The sequence below is a fragment of the Petromyzon marinus genome, chromosome 57 (genome assembly GCF_048934315.1).
Source record: "Petromyzon marinus isolate PM22_M1 ecotype Great Lakes invasive population chromosome 57, UKy_Petmar_22M1.pri1.0, whole genome shotgun sequence".
In the NCBI taxonomy this organism is placed as follows: domain Eukaryota; kingdom Metazoa; phylum Chordata; class Hyperoartia; order Petromyzontiformes; family Petromyzontidae; genus Petromyzon; species Petromyzon marinus.
Window position 1 is genome coordinate 1,120,677 of NC_133723.1, and position 23,458 is coordinate 1,144,134.

Genomic DNA, 23,458 nt, shown 5'->3' on the forward strand with positions numbered 1-23,458 from the left:
AGGAGGCTTACCGCAGCCTTCGCTCGGAGGTTCGGAGAGCCGTGAGGCGCTGCAAGGATGGGTGGTGGTCGCGGGTTGCTGAGGAGATGGAGTCTGCCTCAGTGGCCCATGATCACAAATCTCTATTTAACTCCATCAAAAAAGTAACCTGCAGCGCCACACCTATTACCATCATTAGGGGAAAAAACGGTGATCCAATCTCCGACCCCCAGGAACAGGTTTGCAGATTTGCTGAGCATTTCTGTGAGGTCCTGGGGGAGGGAAAATCCCTCAGCCAGGAAAACACCGTGGCACAAAGTGAGGATGACCCTGCTGAGGCTGCGGTGCCTCAAATATTGGAAGAAGTCACTGCCTGTGAGTGGCTGGCTGAGGTGCCATCTGCTGAGGAAGTACTGAAGGCGATCCGGAGTCTGAGACCAGGAAAGGCAGCGGGCAGAGATGATCTCCCAAGCGAAATGCTGAGGGAGGGTGGCGTTTGTGCACAGACTGCCCTATATGACATCATAACAACAGTCTGGACCACTGGACGGGTTCCGCAGGATTGGAAGGATGCCCTGGTGGTCCCCCTTTTTAAGAAGGGGGACCGCACAGACTGTAACAACTACAGGGGCATCTCACTCCTCAGTGTGCCGGGAAAGGTCCTGGCAAGGATTATTCAGCATCGCCTTGCCAGGCACGCTGAGGAGAGGCTTGCGGAGCCCCAATGCGGTTTCAGGAAAGGGCGGTCCTGCACAGATGCCATATTTTCTGTCCGTCTGCTACAGCAGAGGTGTAGGGAATTCCAACAAGACCTACATCTCTGCTTTATTGACCTGGTCAAGGCCTATGATACCATCAGTAGGCCTGGGCTCTGGGTCGTTCTTCGTGCTTTTGGAGTACCTGACCCTCTGCTCACGATCATTAAGGACCTTCATGATGGTGAGCGGGCCCGGGTACAACTACGTGGCCGGGAGTCAGAGCCATTCCCTGTACACCTTGGGGTGCGACAGGGATGTCCTCTGGCTCCCACATTATTTAACATCTATTTTGACCACGTTCTTCGTGAAGCCTTCAATAGCTGTACTGGGGGAATCTCCATATGGTACAGATATAATGGGAGGCTGATCGATGCCCGGGTGCGGTCAAGGGATGGCTCCCTATTGCTCAACCACGTTATGTATGCTGATGATTTGGTAATAGCTGCTCAGTCAGAGGAGGAGTTGGAGACGTTGCTGCTGAGACTGGAGTGTGCCACTAAGAGGTGGGGCCTTACCATCAGCCCCACCAAAACTAAGCACCTGCCTGGGTATTTTGTACCATCGGACACTCCACCCCCACAACTCCTAATCGGTGATGGGGCAGTTGTGGAGAGAGTGGAGAGTTTCCCATACCTGGGCAGTGTGCTTATGACTGGCTCCAGTTTAACAGCAGAGGTCTCACTCCGAATCAGTCGAGCGGCAATATCTTTTCATCGGTTGCGTAACGCTGTGTGGAAGCTACCTGGTCTGTCGCTCCGCACTAAGCTTCAGGTCTTCTCGGCCACGGTCATTCCCTCCCTTCTCTACGCTTGCGAAACGTGGACCCCCCTAATGGAACATCTTCGCCGGTTAGAAACATTTAGGCTGGCCTGCCTACGATCCATCCTGGGTTTAACCAGACTGGATTGTGTGAGGAGCTCACAAATCCTTGAAAGATCTGGGCAAGGTCCCATCGGTGAGCTCCTCCGGCGGGCAAGGCTGCGATGGCTGGATCATGTAGCCCGCATGCCCAGCCACCGCATGCCAAAACAGCTTTTGTTCGGCCGGATTGAGGGGGCTAAGCGGGCGCGGCACGGGCTAGAGAAGAGATGGAGTGATGTGGTACAGGAGGACGTGGAGCTGAGTGGACTTGCCGATGACTGGTACCAGCGGTGTCAAGATCGGCCTCTGTGGAGGAGGCTCGTGAAGGATGCTACTGGGCAGTTGGAGGTAGTCGCTCTCCAACAACAACAGAGGGCGGAGGAGCGACGCTCAGAACAACGAGCGGAGCGCCGGGTGGCTAAAGCACAGCAGGTTGGCACAGTAGGGGGCACAGGTGGTGCATCAGCCAGTCATCTCAGTCAGTCGACCCGTGGCACCTGGGTCTGCCCCGTGACCTCCTGCCAGCGGGCGTTCGACACTTCACGTGGCCTCAGGGTGCACATATCCTGGCACAAGCGTCGTGGTGACGTCACCGCCACTTAGTGGCGAATGGCGGTTGTTGTTGTGTGTGTGAGAGTGTGTGTGAGAGAGAGAGTGTGTGTGTGTGTGAGAGAGAGTGTGTGTGTGAGAGAGTGTGTGTGTGTGTGAGAGTGTGTGTGTGTGAGAGAGTGTTTGTGTGTGTGTGAGAGTGTGTGTGTGTGAGAGAGTGTCTGTGTGTGTGTGTGAGAGAGTGTGTGTGTGGGAGTGTGTGTGTGTGAGAGTGTATGTGTGTGTGTAAGAGTGTGTGAGTGAGTGTGGAGTTTGGATGTTCTCTCCCCTGTTCTGCATGGCTCGCCACAGGACAACACAAAAGTTAACACGTTGCAGTGTTGTCGGTATTGGACAGACATCCCAATGCTTGAAAATCACTCACCAGCGGGGATCACGCATACACAGACACACACAGATACACACAGACACACACAGATACACACAGACACACACAGATACACACAGACACACACACAGACACACAGACACACACAGATACACACAGACACACACAGAGACACACAGACACACACAGATACACACAGACACACACAGATACACACAGATACTCACAGACACACACAGATACACACAGACACACACAGATACACCAGACACACACAGATACACACAGACACACACAGACACACACAGAGACAAAGATCCCCCGTATAGCCTTAACAGACTGTAGGGGCAAGTGCTGTTAGCGAGCACCTATGAAGGCCGGCACGGCATACAAGGGGGTGGGTGGCCAGCACCACGCCCGGCCGCCTTTGTCTCCCCAGTGGCGATTTTTACTATACCGCACTAGGTACTCATTTGAGGCTGAGTCGACCTAGGGGAGACCCGGGCCCGGTTCAGATAATAGTCACTGGCGTTTGCCGTGAGCGGGGATCGAACCCGGGTGGCAGAGTTTATACCACGACACGACCGTGCAGACACAGACACACAAAGACGCAGACAGACAGACAGACACACAGACAGACACACAGACACACGCAGCAGCAGTGACATCACCGCTCCCCGAGTGCGAACACTTGGCAGGGCCCTCCTGCGCGAGAGTCTTGAGACTCCGCTGCGCTCCGCCGGGCGACGGAGCGCAGCGTGAACATCGATCTCGCTGAATGTTGGCAGGCGAGCTGCTACGGCGGCGCCGGTGGCGCCGGCGGCGGCACGTCGCTGCACCTGGAGGGCGCGACGCTCGCCAGTTCGGCGACCGAGGGGCGGGACGGCGGTGGCGCCGGCCCCCCCGAGGCGCCGCTCAGCGGCCAGCGCCGCCTCGCCCGCGCTGCCACCCCTTCTTCGTCCTCGTCGGCGTTCCGATCGCGGCTCCCCGCCCCGCGGTGCCACCCGTCGAGGACGCTCGGCACGCCGGGCGAGCGGCACTGGTGAGGAACGCGCGGTTGATGGTGATGGTGGTGGTGGTGGTGGTTGTGGTGATGGTGGTGGTGATGGTTGTGGTGATGGTGGTGGTGATGGTGGTGCGGTGGTGGTAGTGGTGGTGGTGGTGGTGATGGTGTTGGTGATGGTTGTGGTGATGGTTGTGGTGATGGTTGTGGTGATGGTTGTGGTGATGGTGGTGGTGATGGTTGTGGTGATGGTGGTGGTAATGGTTGTGGTGATGGTTGTGGTGATGGTGGTGGTGATGGTTGTGGTGATGGTTGTGGTGATGGTGGTGGTGATGGTTGTGGTGATGGTGGTGGTGATGGTGGTGCGGTGGTGCGGTGGTGGTAGTGGTGGTGGTGGTGGTGATGGTGTTGGTGATGGTTGTGGTGATGGTTGTGGTGATGGTTGTGGTGATGGTTGTGGTGATGGTGGTGGTGATGGTTGTGGTGATGGTGGTGGTAATGGTTGTGGTGATGGTTGTGGTGATGGTGGTGGTGATGGTTGTGGTGATGGTTGTGGTGATGGTGGTGGTGATGGTTGTGGTGATGGTGGTGGTGATGGTGGTGCGGTGGTGGTGGTGATGGTTGTGGTGATGGTTGTGGTGATGGTGGTGGTGATGGTGGTGGTGATGGTTGTGGTGATGGTTGTGGTGATGGTGGTGGTGATGGTGGTGCGGTGTTGGTGGTGGTGGTGATGGTGATGGTGGTGGTGATGGTTGTGGTGATGGTGGTTGTGATGGTTGTGGTGATGGTTGTGGTGATGGTTGTGGGGATGGTGGTGGTGATGGTTGTGGTGATGGTGGTGGTGATGGTTGTGGTGATGGTTGTGGTGATGGTGGTGGTGATGGTTGTGGTGATGGTTGTGGTGATGGTGGTGGTGATGGTTGTGGTGATGGTTGTGGTGATGGTGGTGGTGATGGTTGTGGTGATGGTTGTGGTGATGGTGGTGGTGATGGTTGTGGTGATGGTGGTGGTGATGGTGGTGCGGTGGTGGTGGTGGTGATGGTGGTGGTGATGGTTGTGGTGATGGTTGTGGTGATGGTGGTGGTGATGGTGATGGTGGTGCGGTGGTGGTGGTGGTAATGGTTGTGGTTATGGTGGTGGTGATGGTTGTGGTGATGGTGGTGGTGATGGTTGTGGTGATGGTGGTGATGTTGATGGTGTTGTTGATGGTGGTATTGATGGTGGTATTGATGGTAGTGGTAATGGTGTTCATGGTGGTTGTAATGGTGTTGATGGTGTTCATGGTGGTGGTGATGTTGGTGGTGATGTTGATGGTGTTGTTGATGGTGGTATTGATGGTGGTATTGATGGTAGTGGTAATGGTGTTCATGGTGGTTGTAATGGTGGTGATGGTGGTGATGGTGTTCATGGTGGTGGTGATGGTGGTGATGGTGTTCATGGTGGTGGTGATGTTGGTAGTGATGTTGATGGTGGTATTGATGGTGGTATTGATGGTGGTGGTGGTAATGGTGTTCATGGTGGTGGTAATGGTGGCGGTGGTGGTGATGGTGTTCATGGTGGTGGTGGTGGTGATGTTGGTGGTGATGTTGGTAGTGATGGTGGTGGTTGATAGTGGTGATGGTGTTGATGGCGGCAGTGGTGGTGTTGCGGTGGCGGTTGTGGTAAATGTGGCGGCTCTCTTAGCAGTGATCCTGTCCGCCGCCGCTGGGTCACGTGACGCGCACCCTGGGTCACGTGACGCGCACCCTGGGTCACGTGACGCGCACCCTGGGTCACGTGACGCGCACCCTGGGTCACGTGACGCGCACCCTGGGTCACGTGACGCGCACCCTGGGTCACGTGACGCGCACCCTGGGTCACGTGACGCTCACGCTGGGTCACGTGACGCGCACCCTGGGTCACGTGACGCTCACGCTGGGTCACGTGACGCGCACCCTGGGTCACGTGACGCGCACCCTGGGTCACGTGACGCTTACGCTGGGTCACGTGATGCTCACGCTGGGTCACGTGACGCTCACGCTGGGTCACTTGACGCTCACGCTGGGTCACGTGACGCTCACGCCGGGTCACGTGACGCTCACGCCGGGTCACGTGACGCTCACGCTGGGTCACGTGATGCTCACGCTGGGTCACGTGACGCTCACGCTGGGTCACGTGACGCTCACCCTGGGTCACGTGACGCTCACGCTGGGTCACGTGACGCGTCCGCTCTGTCCCCTTCTCCGTCACAGCCACCGTGAGGCGACGGGGGGGGGGCCCCGGGAAGAGGGGGAGGCGGGGGGCGAAGCGGAGGAGCCCCCAGGCGGGGGGCCGCTGGACGGCGCCCCACGACCGTCCCAGCAGGTACCACAGCCACCGCCCCTGGGTTCTAACCAAACCGCCACTCAAGTTGCCGTGGTGACACGTCACGCTCGGGTCGCCAGGCCGCGGGATCCAGGGTGGGGAGATACCGGTCAGTCGCTCGGCCATTGTCATCATCGTCTTCATCATCGCCGTCGTCATCATCATCGTCTTCATCATCGCCGTCGTCATCATCGTCGTCATCATCGTCATCATCATCGCCATCGTCGTCCTCATCGTCATCATCATCATCGTCATTATCTTCGTCATCGTCGTCGCCATCGTCGTCATCATCGTCATCATCATCGTCATCGCCATCGTCGTCATCATCGTCATCGTCGTCGTCGTCATCATCGTTGTCATCATCGTCATTATCTTCGTCATCGTCGTCGCCATCGTTGTCATCATCGTCGCCATCGTCGTCATTATCGTCATCATCATCGTCATCATTATCGTCATCATCATCGTCGTCATCATCACCGTCACCGTTGTCATCAGCCGGCGCTGGCCAGCGTTGGGTCGTGTGGGGTCCAAGCGGCCCCCGCGACCCGCACAGAGTGGGGAGGCCCCCCCGCCCCCCCCCCGCCATCCAGCAGTGGATCGACCAGAGGGCCGTGCGTGAGCACCCACCTCGCCCACCTCGCCCCTCTCATCCACCTCACCCCTCACCCTCCTCACCGCTCCCCTTCATCACTCCTCGCCCACCTCACCCTCCTCACTGCTCACTCGAGCCTTCACACCAGTCACCTTCTAATCCTCACCCCGCTCACCCTCCTCACTCTGGAGCCCTCGCTGCCGCCCCCATGGAGACCCGGAGTCTCTTGACGCGTCCACGGTGCCCGTCCTGCCCGCACCGCGCCTTCCCGTGCGGCCAAAACCGCGGCTTGCCACGCTGACCACGATCCCCAACCACGCGCGGCGGGAACCGGCGTCGTACCACGCTGCTTGCCGCTGCCGAAACGTCACCGCGGATCGCTCGATAGAGTCGCGCGCGTGCTCGTGACCACGTCCGGTGGTGCGTGGTCGCTATTGTGCAGCCGGCAGAAAAAAAATATTTTGTTTTACCAGAAAAGACCCACTGAGTTGTGTAGCTCTTTTTCAGAAGCGACCTTGCTATCACAAATGATAGCTGAACGAAGTGGCTTATCGCGTGGAATTGTATAGTGGCAGCCAAAACAAACGCGTGCTGTTGATTCTGAATGTGGAGGAAAAAAACGTCAGGGTCGGGATAGAACCCACGACTTCCTGCGCATACCAGGTGAGGGAGTTAACATCTCCTATCTACCGTGGCGGGACTGGTCACGTGCCAGGACGACCCGTGGGCTTCCCAGGATGGCAGCTGCCTCCTAGCACGTGGACGATCTGGGGGAAACCTAAGACAGGTGGTGACCTGGGTAAGCCTGGGTTAAACCGTAGGCCTGGGTGAGACCGTAGGCCTGGGTGAGACCGTAGGCCTGGGTGAGACCGTAGGCCTGAGTGAGATCGTAGGCCTGGGTGAGTACGTAGGCGTGGATGAGATCGTAGGCCTGGGTGAGTACGTAGGCATGGGTGAGATCGTAGGCCTGGGTGAGACCGTAGGCGTGGATGAGATCGTAGGCCTGGGTGAGACCGTAGGCCTGGGTGAGATCGTAGGCGTGGATGAGATCGTAGGCCTGGGTGAGTACATAGGCGTGGGTGAGATCGTAGGCCTGGGTGAGATCGTAGGCGTGGGTGAGTACGTAGGCCTGGATGAGACCGTAGGCGTGGATGAGACCGTAGGCCTGGGTGAGACCGTAGGCCTGGGTGAGACCGTAGGCGTAGGAAAAGGCCGTGACCCTGTCTCTCCTCCCGACAGGAAGTCAACGACGTGGTGGCACCCGACTGGAGCCGGGGGCCCGCGCAGGAGGCAGCTGCGCCCGTCCCCACGAAGGCTCCGCTCGCAAAGTCCTCGTCGCTGTCGGCCATCCGCCTCCCTCGTCCCAGCCTTGAGAGTGAGCCCCCTCTCACCGTCGCCTGGGTCGGGCGTTGGTTGTCGGTTTTGCCCGGGGGATTCACGCGAGCGCGCGGACCCACGGGCGGGTGCATGGACGACGGGGAGGCGTCCCGGACGGATGAGCGGCCAATGGTGGCGCCCTGCCCTGATTTGGCCGTCGGCACCGGCGTGTTTGCGAGAGGCGGCGGCAGCGCCGCCATCGGCGGCGGTAGTGGTCGGAGGAGGAGGAGGCCTTCATCCAGCAGTGGACTGACCACGACTGACGATGACGAGGAGGAGGGTTTCTATGCCCGTGCCATCTTGTTTATTTTGTTAGCGTCTCTCTCTAGCTGGTTCTGTGGCTCCCCTCGTGCGGTGAGCTAAACGCACGAATCATTGGAGCGTGTCCGCTCGCACGGTTTTTCACAAGAAGTGCTGCAAATGAACGGTTACAATGATGCACAAATCAACAGGGCATTGAATGCCAAAACCAAATCAAATAACACGAGCATTAAACTGCTCAAGTAACTGATAAACTCGCCAGATGTTTGGAAAAACAAAACATCCGAGTCAGATTTGGCACAGTACATAAAATACAGAAATTTATATATGGTACAAAAAATGTATTACCGAAGCTATCAACAGACGGTGTGTACAGGATTAACTGCACTTGTGGCAAATGCTGTGGTGGGCAAACAGGACGAATGATCAGCACGAGACTAAAAGAACACCAAGAAATATTAAATACGCCCAAATACAGCTGTCAATAGTAGCAAAACACACGTGCCAACAAGGACACTCAATTGATTTTGAAAATGTTGAAGTTCTGTGCAAAACTAGTTACTACTGGCCAAGACTAATTCGAGAATCTATAAAAATTGAAAGAAGTAAAAATAATTTTAACTATTCGGATAGCTACCGCCTTAGTGCTGCGTAGAAAGCCAATCATCAAATAAAACATTGTTTAAATGCATGCCTATACAGGCCACCATACTTCAATAGGGATTACCGTTGGTACGGCTATTTTAGTATACACACGATGGACAGGAAGGACAAGATCAAATGGCTCGCATAATCCACATGCATAATGTACGTTGACTCATGAATTCCCCTCCCACCACATTGCGCGAGAGCGCAGAAGCGTGGTCACCACATCTACGCCTCTTTATAAGGAACGGAACAGGTGGACTTCTCCACACATCTGGCTGTCGCCTGATGAAGCTAGTTGTAATTACTGGCGAAGCGTCGTACTCAGATTGTGAATGTTGTGGCTTGGCTCTCTAACACAGCGGTTAGTGCTGTACTAGTGACGAATTGGCACGTTCTGTTTACGTGGCAACCCTTACTAGTTGGCTGTGTCGGCTGGTGGCGGGTTTAACGACACATTTAGATATTTACGCGCTCTAACCCAAATAAACGTCTATTATGGAAGTACGTGTGGTTGCTGCAGACTCGATGCCGCCTTGCAAGAGGTGTGTCTGGGTGTTCTAACAGAAAGGGTAAAAACCCGTTCTCCTTCTTTCATCACAAACAGGGAAGGAAGTGGAGCGGTTTTCGCGTGGAGACGTCCAGTGTAATGGTTGGGCAAAGAGGCCAGGTCACCAACGCGGTGGAACTGCAACGCGTCGCCATTTGTCTTCTAGAACCAGCCGTACTGCAACGGGGTCGACGAGGCGTGACGTTGACGGCCGTAGGGTTGCTGACGACTCCTCGCGATGACGAAACCGGTCGCTCGCCGTGTCTTTCGTCTCACCGGCGCCTGTCGAGATGGACGCACTTTCTCAGTTCTCTCTCCTCTCTCTCTCGTCGGTTCTAAATGGCGAGACGGCTGCACGTCCTAGCTTCTTGTGCTTCGGTGGTCTGGACAAGGCCGAGAGGAGGAGGCGTCTGTACGCGCGGGATGCCGCCAGGGCCGTGTTCAGGTTCTTGTGGGCCCTAGGCACTGATTTTGTTTGGTACTGCTGCAGTCCCATGTTACTACCGCCGGCGTCGCTTTCCAAAACTTTACATTGATTAACCAGCGACAAATTGAGCAATGGTTGGAAGGACGTTATTAACCAGGTGAAATCTTAACTGCTTATGGTTGTTCCATCATATTTGCCGGTCACTAGTCTATTTTGCCGAGTCAATTGCACCCCCAGCGTTTGGCATTGCTACTGCTTTGGCAGATGCTTTTGCAGGTACTTTTTCATTGGCATTGTTGCTGCAGCCCCGCCCACGCTCTCCTAGCGCCCACGCTCCCCTCCGCCTACCCCCCTCCCTTGCTCCTCCCCTCTCCTGTCGAAGCATCTCTCTCCCACTTCCCACCTGATGATGATTGCTTGTGTTGCAATCGAAACATCGTGATTTATTTATTTTATTTCCACCTACGTGACCTTACCGAAAGAACCAAAGAGTTTAGGGTGTAACTTGCCATCTTGGGAATGAATTGTGAAGGGTGGAGCGTTCTTTTTCGAAGCTGATAAAAAAATAAAACTGGCTCTGACCAACCCGTAGGACAGCAAGGCCGCATGGTCTCTCCATTGAGAATGAGATTGTGCGACAAACGCCATTTGAAGAAGTTATTTGCTATTTTGCAATGAACAAAAAGATCTCCCCAAAAGTTCATCTCCGATGTTAACTTCTGTCACCTTGTGAGAATAAAAGCGATCGACATTGGCCTGACTCTGCCTCTGCGTCGATACACTGTGCCTATCCTGGCTCGAAGAATATATTTTTTTCAAGAAGATATCTTGGTTAAAATTTTGTACCATGCAAACTAAAAACGCCCGAGACACCGTGCCAAATGTGGCCTGTTGGATAATGCCGCCCTGGTTTTCCCCTCCGCGTTCATGATGGACGTCGCCTGATTTTAAGAGTACATCGCTGCTATGAACGTCCACGTGACGATGACGAAGCCACACTTTGGTGAGGTTCAGCGACGCCGCTCCGTTCACAATTCAGCCGCTGACCGATTTCCTCCCCTTCCTGTCGTGGTGGGCGCAGGGTCGCTGAGCGGCTCGTCGGACACGAGTTTGCCGGACACGAGGTGATTCCCTCCCACCACCACCACCGGCGCGTCGCCTCGCGTGCGGCGACGCCTTCTGTAGGGCATCAACGGTGGCGGCGACGCTCGCGAATCGAACCCAAGAATCGCCGGGGTTCGATTCCCGACTTGGGGTGCACTTTTATGCGTGGGGTTTACGTGTTCTCCCCCTTGTTCTGCAGTGAGTGAGTGAATGAGTGTGAGTCAGTGAATGAGTGTGTGGGAGTGAGTGGAGTTTGTATTCTCTCCCACTGTTCTGAAGTGACTGAGTTAGTGAATGATTTTGTGAGAGTAAGAGTGAGACTGTGAGTGAGTGGAGTTTGTATTCTCTCCCACTGTTCTGCAGTGAATGAGTTAGTGAATGATTTTGTGAGTGTAAGAGTGAGACTGTGAGTGAGTGCAGTTTGTATTCTCTCCCACTGTTCTGCAGTGACTGAGTTAGTGAATGATTTTGTGAGTGTAAGAGTGAGACTGTGAGTGAGTGGAGTTTGTATTCCCTCCCCCTGTTCTGCAGTGACTGAGTTAGTGAATGATTTTGTGAGTGTAAGAGTGAGACTGTGAGTGAGTGGAGTTCGTATTCTCTCCCCCTGTTCTGCAGTGACTGAGTTAGTGAATGATTTCGTGAGAGTGAGACTGTGAGTGAGTGGAGTTTGTATTCTCTCCCCCTGTCTGCTGTGACTGAGTTAGTGAATTATTTTGTAAGTGTAAGAGTGAGACTGTGAGTGAGTGGAGTTTGTATTCTCTCTCCCTGTTCTGCAGTGAGTGAGTTAGTGAATGACTTTGTACGAGTGAGACTGTGAGTGAGTGGAGTTTGTATTCACTCCCCTTGTTCTGCAGTGACTGAGTTAGTGAATGATTTTGTGAGTGTAAGAGTGAGACTGTGAGTGAGTGGAGTTTGTATTCTCTCTCCCTGTTCTGCAGTGACTGAGTTAGTGAATGATTTTGTGAGTGTAAGCGTGAGACTGGGAGTGAGTGGAGTTTGTATTCTCTCCCACTGTTCTGCAGTGACTGAGTTAGTGAATGATTTTGTGAGTGTAAGATTGAGACTTTGAGTGAGTGGAGTTTGTATTCTCTCCCACTGTTCTGCAGTGACTGAGTTAGTGAATGATTTTGTGAGTGTAAGAGTGAGACTGTGAGTGAGTGGAGTTTGTATTCTCTCCCACTGTTCTGCAGTGACTGAGTTAGTGAATGATTTTGTGAGTGTAAGAGTGAGACTGTGAGTGAGTGGAGTTTGTATTCTCTCCCACTGTTCTGCAGTGACTGAGTTAGTGAATGATTTTGTGAGAGTGAGACTTTGAGTGAGTGGAGTTTGTATTCTCTCCCCCTGTTCTGCAGTGACTGAGTTAGTGAATGATTTTGTGAGTGTAAGAGTGAGACTGTGAGTGAGTGGAGTTTGTATTCTCTCCCACTGTTCTGCAGTGACTGAGTTAGTGAATGATTTTGTGAGTGTAAGAGTGAGACTGTGAGTGAGTGGAGTTTGTATTCTCTCCCACTGTTCTGCAGTGACTGAGTTAGTGAATGATTTTGTGAGAGTGAGACTTTGAGTGAGTGGAGTTTGTATTCTCTCCCACTGTTCTGCAGTGACTGAGTTAGTGAATGATTTTGTGAGTGTAAGAGTGAGACTGTGAGTGAGTGGAGTTTGTATTCTCTCCCACTGTTCTGCAGTGACTGAGTTAGTGAATGATTTCGTGAGAGTGAGACTGTGAGTGAGTGGAGTTTGTATTCTCTCTCCCTGTTCTGCAGTGAGTGAGTTAGTGAATGATTTTGTGAGTGTAAGAGTGAGACTGTGAGTGAGTGGAGTTTGTATTCTCTCCCACTGTTCTGCAGTGACTGAGTTAGTGAATGATTTTGTGAGAGTGAGACTGTGAGTGAGTGGAGTTTGTATTCTCTCTCCCTGTTCTGCAGTGACTGAGTTAGTGAATGATTTTGTGAGTGTAAGAGTGAGACTGTGAGTGAGTGGAGTTTGTATTCTCTCCCCCTGTCTGCTGTGACTGAGTTAGTGAATTATTTTGTAAGTGTAAGAGTGAGACTGTGAGTGAGTGGAGTTTGTATTCTCTCTCCCTGTTCTGCAGTGAGTGAGTTAGTGAATGACTTTGTACGAGTGAGACTGTGAGTGAGTGGAGTTTGTATTCTCTCTCCCTGTTCTGCAGTGACTGAGTTAGTGAATGATTTTGTGAGAGTGAGACTGTGAGTGAGTGGAGTTTGTATTCACTCCCCTTGTTCTGCAGTGACTGAGTTAGTGAATGATTTTGTGAGTGTAAGAGTGAGACTGTGAGTGAGTGGAGTTTGTATTCTCTCTCCCTGTTCTGCAGTGACTGAGTTAGTGAATGATTTTGTGAGAGTAAGAGAGAGACTGTGAGTGAGTGGAGTTTGTAGTTTCTCCCACTGTTCTGCAGTGACTGAGTTAGTGAATGATTTTGTGAGTGTAAGAGTGAGACTGTGAGTGAGTGGAGTTTGTATTCTCTCCCACTGTTCTGCAGTGACTGAGTTAGTGAATGATTTTGTGAGAGTGAGACTTTGAGTGAGTGGAGTTTGTATTCTCTCTCCCTGTTCTGCAATGACTGAGTTAGTGAATGATTTTGTGAGTGTAAGATTGAGACTGTGAGTGAGTGGAGTTTGTATTCTCTCCCCCTGTTCTGCAGTGACTGAGTTAGTGAATGATTTTGTGAGAGTGAGACTTTGAGTGAGTGGAGTTTGTATTCTCTCTCCCTGTTCTGCAGTGAGTGAGTTAGTGAATGACTTTGTGAGAGTGAGACTTTGAGTGAGTGGAGTTTGTATTCTCTCTCCCTGTTCTGCATGGGATTCCTCCGGCTTCTCTGGTTTGCTCCTCCCATGGTTAATCCAATACCAGCAGCCGCCATTCGCCGTTAAGTGCCGGTGACGTCACCACCGCGCCCGTGCCAGGCCAGGTGCACTTTCAGGCCACGCGAAGCGTCGAAGGCTCGCTAACGGGAGGTCACGGGACAGACCCAGCAGGTGGCATGGGTTGGCCGACCGAGATGTCGCACACATTTCCCTGCTGACACATCACCAACAAATCATTCACACACGGCGGCAGCAGCAGCAGCAGCAGCAACATCGCCCGCCCCCCGTCCTGCGAGTAACTTTGCCAGGGCCTCCCCGATAGCCTCGGCGCTCGGCGAGGCTGCCGCGGGCGAACCGGCGGAGCCGCTGAACCGCTGACGTGCCGGGCCGCCGCTTGTCCCCCCCCCCACCCCCCGTGTGTGCAGGGAGCCCCCCGCGTCCCGCCGCTCGTCGCTCCCCGAGGGGGGCGAGCGGCCGGGCTGGGAGCTCCTCCCGGACTCTCCCTGCTCCATGTACGGCTCCCGCTCCTCGCTCACCGAGGTCCTCGAGGAGTGAGTGGAGCCCCCCCCCCCCCCGTGACCCCACACACACCCCCACACACAACCCCACCCACCTACACCCACTCTCACCCCCACACACACCCACTCACACCCCCACACAACCACACACAACCACACACACCCCCACACACAACCCCACCCACCTACACCCACTCACACCCCCACACACACCCACTCACACCCCCACACAACCACACACAACCACACACACCCCCACACACAACCCCACCCACCTACTCACACCCCCACACACACCCACTCACACCCCCACACAACCACACACAACAACAACCGCCATTCGCCACTAAGTGCCGGGGACATCACCACGACGCTTGTGCCAGGCCATGTGCACCTTGAGGCCACGTGAAGTGTCGAACGCCCGCGGGCAGGAGGTCACGGGGCAGACCCAGGTGCCACGGGTCGACTGACTGAGATGACTGAGATGACTGGCTGATGCACCACCTGTGCCCCCTACTGTGCCAACCTGCTGTGCTTTAGCCGCCCGGCGCTCCGCTCGTTGTTGTGAGCGTCGCTCCTCTGCCCTCCGTTGTTGTTGGAGGGCGACTGCCTCCAACTGCCCAGTAGCGTCCTTCACGAGCCTCCTCCACAGAGGCCGATCTTGACACTGCTCGTTCCAGTCATCGGCAAGTCCACTCAGCTCCACGTCCTCCTGTACCACATCACTCCATCTCTTCTAAAGCCCGTGCCGCGCCCATTTAGCCCCTTCGATCTGGCCGAACAAAAGCTGTTTCGGCATGCGGTGGCTGGGCATGCGGGCTACATGACCCAGCCAACGCAGCCTTGCCTGTCGGAGGAGCTCACCGATGGGACCTTGCCCAGATCTTTCAAGGATTTGTGAGCTCCTCACACAATCCAGCCTAGTTAAACCCAGGATGGATCGTAGGCAGGCTAGCCTAAATTTTTCTAACCGGCGAAGATGTTCCATTAGGGGGGTCCATGTTTCGCAAGCGTAGAGAAGGGAGGGAATGACCATGGCCGAGAAGACCTGAAGCTTAGTGCGGAGCAACAGACCAGGTTGCTTCCACACAGCGTTACGCAACCGATGAAAAGATATTGCCGCTCGAATGATTCGGAGTGAGACCTCTGCTGTTAAACTGGAGCCGGTCATAAGCACACTGCCCAGGTATGGGAAACTTTCCACTCTCTCCACAACTGCCCCATCACCGATTGGGAGTTGTGGGGGTGGAGTGTCCGATGGTACAAAATACCCAGGAAGGTGCTTAGTTTTGGTGGGGCTGATGGTAAGGCCCCATCTCTTAGTGGAAGGCTACAGTCTCAGCAGCAGCGTCTCCAACTCCTCCTCTGAATGAGCAGCTATTACCAAATCATCGGCATACATAACGTGGTTGAGCAATAGGGAGCCATACCTTGACCGCACCCGGGCATCGATCAGCCTCCCATTATATCTGTACCAAATGGAGATTCCCCCGGTACAGCTATTGAAGGCTTCATGAACTACGTGGTCAAAATAGATGTTAAATAATGTGGGAGCCAGAGGACATCCCTGTCGCACCCCAAGGTGTACAGGGAATGGCTCTGACTCCCGGCCACGTAGTTTTACCTGGGCCCGCTCACCATAATGAAGGTCCTTAATGATCTTGAGCAGAGGGTCAGGTACTCCAAAAGCACGAAGAACAACCCAGAGCCCAGGCCTACTGATGGTATCTTAGGCCTTGATCAGGTCAATAAAGCAGAGATGTAGGTCTTGCTGGAATTCCCTACACCTCTGCTGTAGCAGACGGACAGAAAATATGGCATCTTTGCAGGACCGCCCTTTCCTGAAACTGCATTGGGGCTCCGCAAGCCTCTCCTCAGCGTGCCTGGCAAGGCGATGTTGAATAATCCTTGCCAGGACCTTTCCTGGCACACTGAGGAGTGAGATGCCCCTGTAGTTGTTACAGTCTGTGCGGTCGCCCTTCTTAAAGAGGGGGACCACCAGGGCATCCTTCCAATCCTGCGGAACCCATCACACCCTCACACACACCCCCATACTCCCCGCACACACCCATCCTCACGTGCTGCCTTACGCTGCACGGTGCGTGACGCTGCACATTGTGTGATGCTGCCCGGTGCATGATGTGATGTGGTGTGATGCTACATGGTGTGATGCTGCATTGTGCGTGATGTGATGCGTTGTGACGCTGCGTAATGTGATGCTGCACAGTGAGCGATGTGATGCTGCATGGTGTGTGACATCACGCGTTTTGATGCTGCGCAGTGTGTGACGTGACATGGTGTGACGCTGCACGATGCTGCGTGACGTGACGCGGTGTGACGTGACGCGGTGTGACGTGACGCGGTGTGACGTGACGCGGTGTGACGTGACGCGGTGTGACGTGACGCGGTGTCTGACGCCGCGCGTTGTGACGCGGTACAGTGCGGAGGAGGGGGAGCGGCTGGAGGAGGGCGGTGGTGGCGCTGGCCCAGGGGGCGGCCGTGTGGACGAGGCGAGGCCTGGGGCTGGCGGCACGCGCGTCAAGCGGACGCTCAGCTTCCTGCGCAGCCGCATGGGCAGCCAGCGCGACAAGGACAAGGTGAGGCTCCGGCCTGGTCAACCCCACCGACACCAACACCGCCACCGCCGCTACCACCAACACCGCCACCGCCGCTACCACCAACACCGCCGCTCCCACCAACACCGCCGCCACCACCAACACCGCCGCCACCACCAACACCGCCGCCACCACCAACACCGCCGCTACCACCAACACCGCCGCTACCACCAACACCGCCGCTACCACCAACACCGCCGCCACCACCAACACCGCCGCCACCACCAACACCGCCGCTACCACCAACACCGCCGCTACCACCAACACCGCCGCTACCACCACACCGCCGCTACCACCAACACCGCCGCTACCACCAACACCGCCGCTACCACCAACACCGCCGCTACCACCAACACCGCCGCTACCACCAACACCGCCGCTACCACCAACACCGCCGCCACCACCAACACCGCCGCTACCACCAACACCGCCGCCATCCCCAACGCAACCGCCACCAGCGCGGTCGCCGCTGCCGCCCGGCACGTGCTGCGCCTCTTTTTTATCCCTCCCTTTGGCGATCATGTTGCACCGCGCGGTGTTGTCCGGCGCGTTGTCCGACGTTCCGCTCCACATGCTGGGAGCTCCTGCGGGAGCTGCATCGAGCGGCTCCCGTTATTCTCAGCTCGGTCGCTCTAGAAGCTCCCCCCCCCCGACTTGGAGCGAAACGTCGGACATCGGCACGACAAGACACGTCCATTTATTTCGCACCGGGCCCTGTTGCCCTGCCCCGTCGCCCGGCCTGTACGCGTGACGCTGAACTTCTTTCGCGCCGTACGTAGCCGTACGTAGCCGTACGCACGAATCGGAGCGTGCGGGGCAAGGACCACAAACGAAACACGAAAAACTCAAAGAAATTGGTTCGTCAATGTTGATGTTTTAAAAGTGCACAGCTCCCATTTGCCTCCTAACATCGGTAAGGAAGAGCGTTCCAGACGGCCGCAGAAGCGCCTCTGGAAACGCCGCGCGACGATGCGGTGAGCGCCGTCTTTGTTCGACGGTCAGCCAAAAGCCGCCGCCGCTGTGGTGGGGATGGCCACCGGGGTGGGTGCCGTGCGATGATCGTTCATGCCCCTTGACGAGATCGGCGAGTTGTTGTGGTTCACGGTGTCAGGGCAAGCAGCTTATCGTTCACGAGCGAGTTTCACTGCTGCTTGGCCGGATCCCAGAACCCTCCCGCAGACACCTCACGTGCCCCCCCCCATCGCCACCCCTCACCCCCCTGCCCCCCCCATCGCCACCCCTCACCCCCCCATCGCCACCCCTCACCCCCCTGCCCCCCCCCCCTCCGCGTGTAAACTTGACCCCTGAACGCATCCGTCGCATGCCCCCACCTCTCTCTCGCTCTCTCGCTCGCCGACCGACCAATCGCACGCCGGCTGCCGCTGTCGCCGTGGTGATGTCTCAATTCCTATTGGCCCAAGGGCGGAGGCTGTGGGGTCGCCGGGGGAGGGAAGGAGAGGGGGGGGGAGTGAGGGAGGGAGGGGGTGAGGGAGGGAGGGAGGAGTGAGGGGGAGGAGAGGGGGGAGTGAGGGAGTGGGGGAAGGAGGGGGGAGGGAGAGCAGAGAGTGAGGGAGTGAGGGGGGAGTGAGGGGGGAGTGAGGGGTGGAGTGAGGGGGAGGAGAGGGAGTGAGGGGGAGTGAGGGGGGAGTGAGGGAGTGAGGGGGGAGGGGAGGGGGGAGGAGAGGGAGTGAGGGAGGGGGGAGGAGAGGGAGTGAGGGAGGAGTGAGGGGGAGTGAGGGAGGGGAGTGAGGGGGGAGTGAGGGGGGAGGAGAGGGAGTGAGGGGGGAGGGAGTGAGTGAGGGAGGAGTGAGGGAGGGAGTGAGGGAGGGAGTGAGGGAGTGAGGGAGGGAGGGGGGGAGTGAGGGGGAGGAGGAGGGAGTGAGGGAGTGAGGAGGGAGTGAGGGAGGGAGTGAGGGGGGAGGAGAGGGGGGAGGAGAGGGAGTGAGGGAGTGAGGGAGGGAGTGAGGGAGGGAGTGAGGGGGGAGGAGAGGGAGTGAGGGGGGAGTGAGGGAGGGAGTGAGGGAGGGAGTGAGGGGGGAGTGAGGGAGGGAGTGAGGGAGGGAGTGAGGGGGGAGTGAGGGAGGGAGTTAGGGAGGGAGTGAGGGGGGAGGAGAGGGAGTGAGGGGGAGTGAGGGAGGGAGTGAGGGAGGGAGTGAGGGGGAGTGAGGGAGGGAGTGAGGGAGGGAGTGAGGGGGAGTGAGGAGGGAGTTAGGGAGGGAGTGAGGGGGGAGAGAGGGAGGAGTGAGGGGGGAGTGAGGGAGGGAGTGAGGGGGAGGAAGAGGGGGGAGGAGAGGGAGGGAGGGAGTGAGGGAGGGAGTGAGGGAGGGAGTGAGGGGAGGGAGGAGGAGGGAGTGAGGGGGGAGTGAGGGAGGGAGTGAGGGAGGGAGTGAGGGGGAGTGAGGGACGGGAGGTGAGGGAGGGAGTGAGGGGGAGGAGGGAGGGAGTGAGGGAGGGAGTGAGGGGGGAGGGAGGGAGGGAGTTAGGGAGGGAGTGAGGGGGTGAGGAGAGGGGGAGAGTGAGGAGTGAGGGAGGGAGTGAGTGAGGGAGGGGAGGGTTAGGGAGGGAGTGAGGGGGGAGGAGTGAGGGGAGGTGAGGGGGGAGTGAGGAGGGAGTGAGGGGGGAGTGAGGGGGGAGTGAGGGGGGAGAGAGGGAGTGATGGGGGAGTGAGGGGGGGGTGGGGGGGAGGAGAGGGAGGGAGGGAAGGGTGGGGAGTGAGGGGAGGGAGTGGGGGAGTGAGGGAGGGAGTGAGGGGGGAGGAGAGGGAGTGAGGGAGGGAGAGTGAGGGAGGAATGAGGAGGGGGAGTGAGGGAGGGAGTGAGGGGGGAGGTGAGGGGGAGGGAGGGAGTGAGGGGGGAGTGAAGGGGGGGTGAGGGGGGAGGAGGGAGGGAGTGAGGGAGTGGGGAGTGAGGGTGGGGTGGGGGGGGAGGAGGGAGTGAGGAGAGGGAGTGAGTGACATTAAACTTTATTTGCCCAAGGATGCCCTCCCTTCACGAAGCACTGTCCTTCGGCACCCTGCTCTTCAGTTGTTTGATTGTTACTTGTTGGAAGTGTGTTTATGCCTGTGTTGCTGTTTGCTGACAGAAGTAGATTGATGTTTGGCATGATTTCGATAAAGTTACGTGGATTCTGTTAAAAAAAACAGAGTGGGGGGAGTGAGGGAGGGGGGAGGAGAGGGAGGGAGGGGGCCGTCGATTCCGCGATTGTCCGAGTGAATTTGAAGTTTGTTTGTTGAGCAAACACGGGGTGAGTGAGAGGGGCAGATGTGGCTTCGTTTCCCTTCGCGGCGTCCTTTAGTCCACTTTTGTTTCTGCGCTCCCTGTCCATCTGTCCCCTCCATGGCCCATCACTGTGAACCCCTCCCCCCGTACCCCCACCCCCACCACCTCTGCTCCCACCGATTGATGAGAAGGGGATTGCGGTTGCTTAGCGGTTGGGCGGTAGTGGTGAGCGTGTGCCCGTGACAACAATAATAGCGATGATGATGATGATGATCGTAATGTAGTCGGCGATCGTGGATTTTGCGTGAGCAGGAGGGCAGCCGCAATGGCGAAAGCGGCGGCGGCGGTGATGACGACGACGATGACGAATCTATGAAAATTCACGGTGCTGGAAGGGAAATGGGGAAAAGACAGAAAGGAAACGCGACTCGTTGGAAAACGGAGCAGACACCAACGTAGAGCGGCGGTACTGCTGACGCATTGGGGGCTTTGTCCGTCGTTTCGACTGGGGACTCAAAGGCAGCGTCCTGGATGAGCCCTCCCCCCTCACTCCCGTGTACGAGCGAGGCACGGAGCTCGCCCGGCGTTTTTTTACAAACGTCTCTTGACACAAGGCGCCTATTTATTGCCCCCAGAAAGGGTAAACACCTCTTATTACTCTTCATCATCGATATCGCTGCTGCTGGGCGCGAGCCGTGAGTGTTCTTATAGACCGGCATTGTCTTTGTTGCTGTTCGCCTTGAGGCGTTGTTCTCTGGTGTAACACCGGTGGTGAGACAGGGCCTTGAAGAAGGCTGCTGCTGTCTCTCGTGAAGGCCACTCCATAGCGATCAACCCATAAGGTTACCCGTCTTCTTGAAGAAGGAAATTGAGTTTTCAGGTCCACATGGCGTACAGCCGTTGCAATACGGACACATTTATTTTGTGTCTGTTATTCTCCCTTGTGATGGGACTTTGTCGTGTGAACGTTGAGGTTTATAAGGGCACGGGGTGACCAATACGGCCTGAATAGGTCTGCAATAGGGGAGGCACCGATGAGGGGACTGGCAGGCGAGCCAATCCAAGACAATGCATCACATTATTATTATCATCAGAGCACCTTTTTTTGCTTGCATATTTTTGCCACAAGTACGTGTGGTTAATTACAGACTTGATGATTCCTTGCAAAGGTATATATTTGTGTGTTTTATTGCCAGAAAGGGTGAAACCTATTCTTTATTTCTTCATCGTTTACGAACCGCGGTCGCTTAAACCGCCGACGTTCCTCCCCCGCGGCGGCTGGAGGTCGGCTGGAGGTCGGCTGGAGGTCGGCTAGAGGTCGATCGGCAGAGCCGACGGCGGCGATCGCGGTAAAATCGAAGCGATCAACCGGCGTGTGGCCCCGCTCCCTCGAGGGCCGCCCCGGGGGGCCCCGAGCTGCCCACCCCCCTCCTCGCCATCTCCTCGCTCCGACCGTACCGCGACCGCCGGCGGCGGCGGCGGCGGCACGAGACGGCCGAAAACAAATCCACGTTTGCGGCTCTCTCGCCGCAGGTCGGCGCCGCGAAAGCCCCTTCCCGCGTGTTTAAAGGGCGTCCCCGCGGAAGCGGATGTCGCAGAGCTGCCTCTGAGAAAAACCCCCTCCTGCGAGTGGTCCCTCTGGCCCCGCACGCAGGCGGTGGGGGGTGGGGGGGGGGGCAGTTCTTTCCCTGCCGCTCTGCTGGGCGAGGCTCGGCCAAATGTAAGCGCAGAACCAAATTTACTGTGATGGGGATTGTTGTGTAGGTGCAGTCGTTGGAGGCCGGGCTCAGACCATCAACTCCACCCTACTTGAGAACCCGGTTTAATCTCAATTCACTTTATGTGTCTAGGGGTCTCTGTGTGAGCCTTTGGGTCTCTGCGTGAGCCTGTGGGTCTCTGTGTGCGTTTGTGGGTCTCTGTGTGCGTCTGTGGGTCACTGTGTGCATGTGTGGGTCTCTATGTAAGTCTATGGGTCTCTATGTGATTATATGGGTCTCTATGTGAGTCTATGGGTCTCTATGTAATTCTATGGGTCTCTATATGAGTCTATGGGTCTCTATGTGAGTCTATGGGTCTCTATGTGAGTCTATGGGTCTCTACGTGAGTCTATGGGTCTCTATGTGAGTGTATGGGTCTCTATGTGATTCTATGGGTCTCTATGTGAGTCTATGGGTCTCTATGTGATTCTATGGGTCTCTATGTGAGTCTATGGGTCTCTATGTAATTCTATGGGTCTCTATATGAGTCTATGGGTCTCTATGTGAGTCTATGGGTCTCTATGTGAGTCTATGGGTCTCTACGTGAGTCTATGGGTCTCTATGTGAGTGTATGGGTCTCTATGTGATTCTATGGTTCTCTATGTGAGTCTATGGGTCTCTATGTGATTCTATGGGTCTCTATGTGAGTCTGTGGGTCTCTATGTGAGTCTATGGGTCTCTATGTGAGTCTATGGGTCACTATGTGAGTTTATGTGTCTCTATATGAGTCTATGGGTCTCTATGTGAGTCTATGGGTCTCTATGTGAGTCTATGGGTCTCTACGTGAGTCTATGGGTCTCTATGTGAGTCTATGGGTCTCTATGTGAGTGTATGGGTCTCTATGTGAGTCTATGGGTCTCTATGTGAGTCTATGGGTCTCTATGTGAGTCTATGGGTCTCTATGTGATTCTATGGGTCTCTATGTGAGTCTGTGGGTCTCTATGTGAGTCTATGGGTCTCTATGTGAGTCTATGGGGTCTCTATGTGAGTCTATGGGTCTCTATGAGTCTATGGGTCTCTATGTGAGTCTATGGGTCTCTATGTGAGTCTATGGGTCTCTACGTGAGTTTATGGGTCTCTACGTGAGTCTATGGGTCTCTATGTGAGTCTATGGGTCTCTATGTGAGTCTGTGGGTCTCTATGTGAGTCTATGGGTCTCTATGTGAGTCTATGGGGTCTCTATGTGAGTCTATGGGTCTCTATGAGTCTATGGGTCTCTATGTGAGTCTATGGGTCTCTATGTGAGTCTATGGGTCTCTACGTGAGTTTATGGGTCTCTACGTGAGTCTATGGGTCTCTATGTGAGTCTATGGGTCTCTATGTGAGTCTATGGGTCTCTATGTGAGCCTATGGGTCTCTATGTGAGTCTATGGGTCTCTATGTTAGTCACTGGTGACCGGGCTGAGACCATCAACTCCACGGCACTTGAGAAGTCGGTCTAACCACGGCCAGGGCTGCCGCCGCCCCGGTACGGCGGTCAGCACGCTCGACCTGCCATCCGGAAGTCGCCGCCGGTTCGATCCCAACTCCTGGCACGGCAGTCCAGACATTGGGGTCAGATTCATAAACCCCCCCCCCCCGCACACCACATCCGGTATAAACGCGGTTTACCGCAGTTTCGTTGATCGGCAGGTCCCGTGCGGTGGGGTCGTGTGCGGTGGGGTAAAGCGTGGGTGCCCGTTGCGAGCACC

The 23,458-nt window shown here is 55.9% G+C and overlaps 1 protein-coding gene across 5 annotated transcripts in view; it reads left to right on the top strand.

Moving 5' to 3' along the window:
- Nucleotides 1-23,458, top strand: part of LOC116954885 (rho guanine nucleotide exchange factor 18-like) — a 250,740-nt gene that overhangs the window by 107,290 nt on the left and 119,992 nt on the right. For all 5 annotated transcript variants that reach the window (XM_076052605.1, XM_076052608.1, XM_076052606.1 and 2 more), the window contains 6 exons: nucleotides 3,324-3,577; nucleotides 5,770-5,881; nucleotides 7,713-7,848; nucleotides 10,815-10,857; nucleotides 14,085-14,210; nucleotides 16,618-16,774. In XM_076052605.1, the coding sequence (XP_075908720.1) occupies nucleotides 3,324-3,577; nucleotides 5,770-5,881; nucleotides 7,713-7,848; nucleotides 10,815-10,857; nucleotides 14,085-14,210; nucleotides 16,618-16,774 (828 nt within the window). The remainder of the gene's footprint in view (nucleotides 1-3,323; nucleotides 3,578-5,769; nucleotides 5,882-7,712; nucleotides 7,849-10,814; nucleotides 10,858-14,084; nucleotides 14,211-16,617; nucleotides 16,775-23,458) is intronic.